A 1,703-nucleotide genomic window follows, 5' to 3' on the forward strand; every position below is an offset into this window, starting at 1 on the left:
TGTTACTTTATTCTTGTTTCAGCTCGCAAGGTCAATGTTGTTGTCCTTCAAGAGATGCCTGTGGAAAAGGAAGCTGAAGTTGGGCCTAAGAGGACTCGTGCTAATGAATGGAAAAAGGATGACTTTGATATCAAGGCCCTGCCCACCTTCATTCATCTACAGCCCATCTTTTTAAGGAACCTTATGAATATTTCTCCGAGTTCTTCACAGCTGAATTGAGGGAACACATTTTGTTGCTACCCAACCTGTATTCAAGACAGAAGGATGTAGGCAGCCACTCCGACATGTCAGGAGAGGATATTATGCTTTTCCATGGCCTCATCGTGTACATGGGGCTGGTTCCTCTCCCTAGCATAGTTGACTTCTGGGCCATGAAGACCAGGACTCCTCAAGTTGCAGACTTCATGTCCAGAAACCGCTTCAAGTCAATTCGATCTTCCCTTCACTTTAATGACAAAGACCAGGCACCAGCCTCCTAAGATCCCCTTCACCAAGGTCGCCAGAGAGTTTCTAAAAGTTCCCGGGACTTCTATCCACTCCATTGATGAAGTGATGGTCGCCTATAATGGCACAAGGGCTGGTAACTTTTGCAAGTATGTAGTCAAGAAACCTGACAAGTGGGGCTACAAGTTGTTCTGCCACTCCAGCGTGGATGGATTTGTGCACGATATTCTTATGTACCTAGGGGAGACAACCTTTGCAAACCACCATACTCTACCATCTGAAGAGCAGATAGCCATGTCTGTGACTTCAAAGTTTGTTGTTGTATTAGTTAACACCATCAAGCACACCAGTCACTCAGCAGTGTATGCAGAACACTACTTTACCAGTATAGAGTTGGCCAAGTACCTGAGATTGCAGTATGGATGCCGGTATGTTGTTCATCCTCCCCTGAAGTCTGTGAAGGAGATAAACAAGAAATCAACACAAAGGGGAACATTGGGCTACGTCTCTTCTGATGGCATCCTTGTTGCAAGATGGAAGGACAACAGCGTTGTGACAATCTTGTCCACTGATGTCGGTTTCGAGTCCATGGGTACGGTGGAGCTGTACGACAGGGCACTCAAGAAGAAGGTTCCCATTCCTTGCCCATCTGTCATCCAGATGTACAACGACCACATGGGTAGCATTGACAAAAGTGACATGTTGACAAACCTCTACAAGACCCCCTTCAAAACAAAGAGGTATTACATGAGGCTTTTTGATTTCCTCCTTAATTTGATAATCTGCAACGCTTGGATTTTGTATAAGAGGGATTGCTTGGCTTTGCATGCTAACCCGAAGCTCCTCAAGGACTTGCGTCTGGATATCTCCAATTGGCTCAGAAGCTTCAAGACATCAACCTTCAAAATCACCGGGAATTCTCTGGGCACCAGAGATTTTTCTTTGCCAAAAAGGGCCAACAGGCAGTTTTGCAAAGTGTAGAGACACGCCAAAATGCCACTACACTACACTATGAGAAAGACCTGCAAGTACTGTTCTGTTGGAGGCCACATCCACAGATCCCGCTGGATGTGTGAGGAGTGCAGGGTGTACCTATACCTCACTGAAAGTAGGAATTGCTTTGCATCCTTTCATAAGGTTTGTAAGTGACTGTGTGTATATTTCTATTTTAACAATTATGAATGTGTTTTACTTTATTTTGTGCATTTTTTTTTTGCTATTTTTGTATTGTATTGTATATCTTATTTCTTATATTATTC

The 1,703-nt window shown here is 43.9% G+C and overlaps 1 protein-coding gene across 1 annotated transcript; it reads left to right on the forward strand.

The window, feature by feature from the left end:
• Positions 1-552: 552 nt before the first annotated feature.
• On the forward strand, positions 553-1,425 carry LOC137618158 (piggyBac transposable element-derived protein 3-like). Its single transcript, XM_068348208.1, has one exon. The coding sequence runs from the start codon at positions 553-555 to the stop codon at positions 1,423-1,425; it is 873 nt and encodes a 290-aa protein (XP_068204309.1).
• The last annotated feature ends 278 nt before the right edge of the window (positions 1,426-1,703 follow it).

The sequence above is a fragment of the Palaemon carinicauda genome, chromosome 2 (assembly GCF_036898095.1).
Source record: "Palaemon carinicauda isolate YSFRI2023 chromosome 2, ASM3689809v2, whole genome shotgun sequence".
NCBI classification, from domain to species: Eukaryota; Metazoa; Arthropoda; class Malacostraca; order Decapoda; family Palaemonidae; genus Palaemon; species Palaemon carinicauda.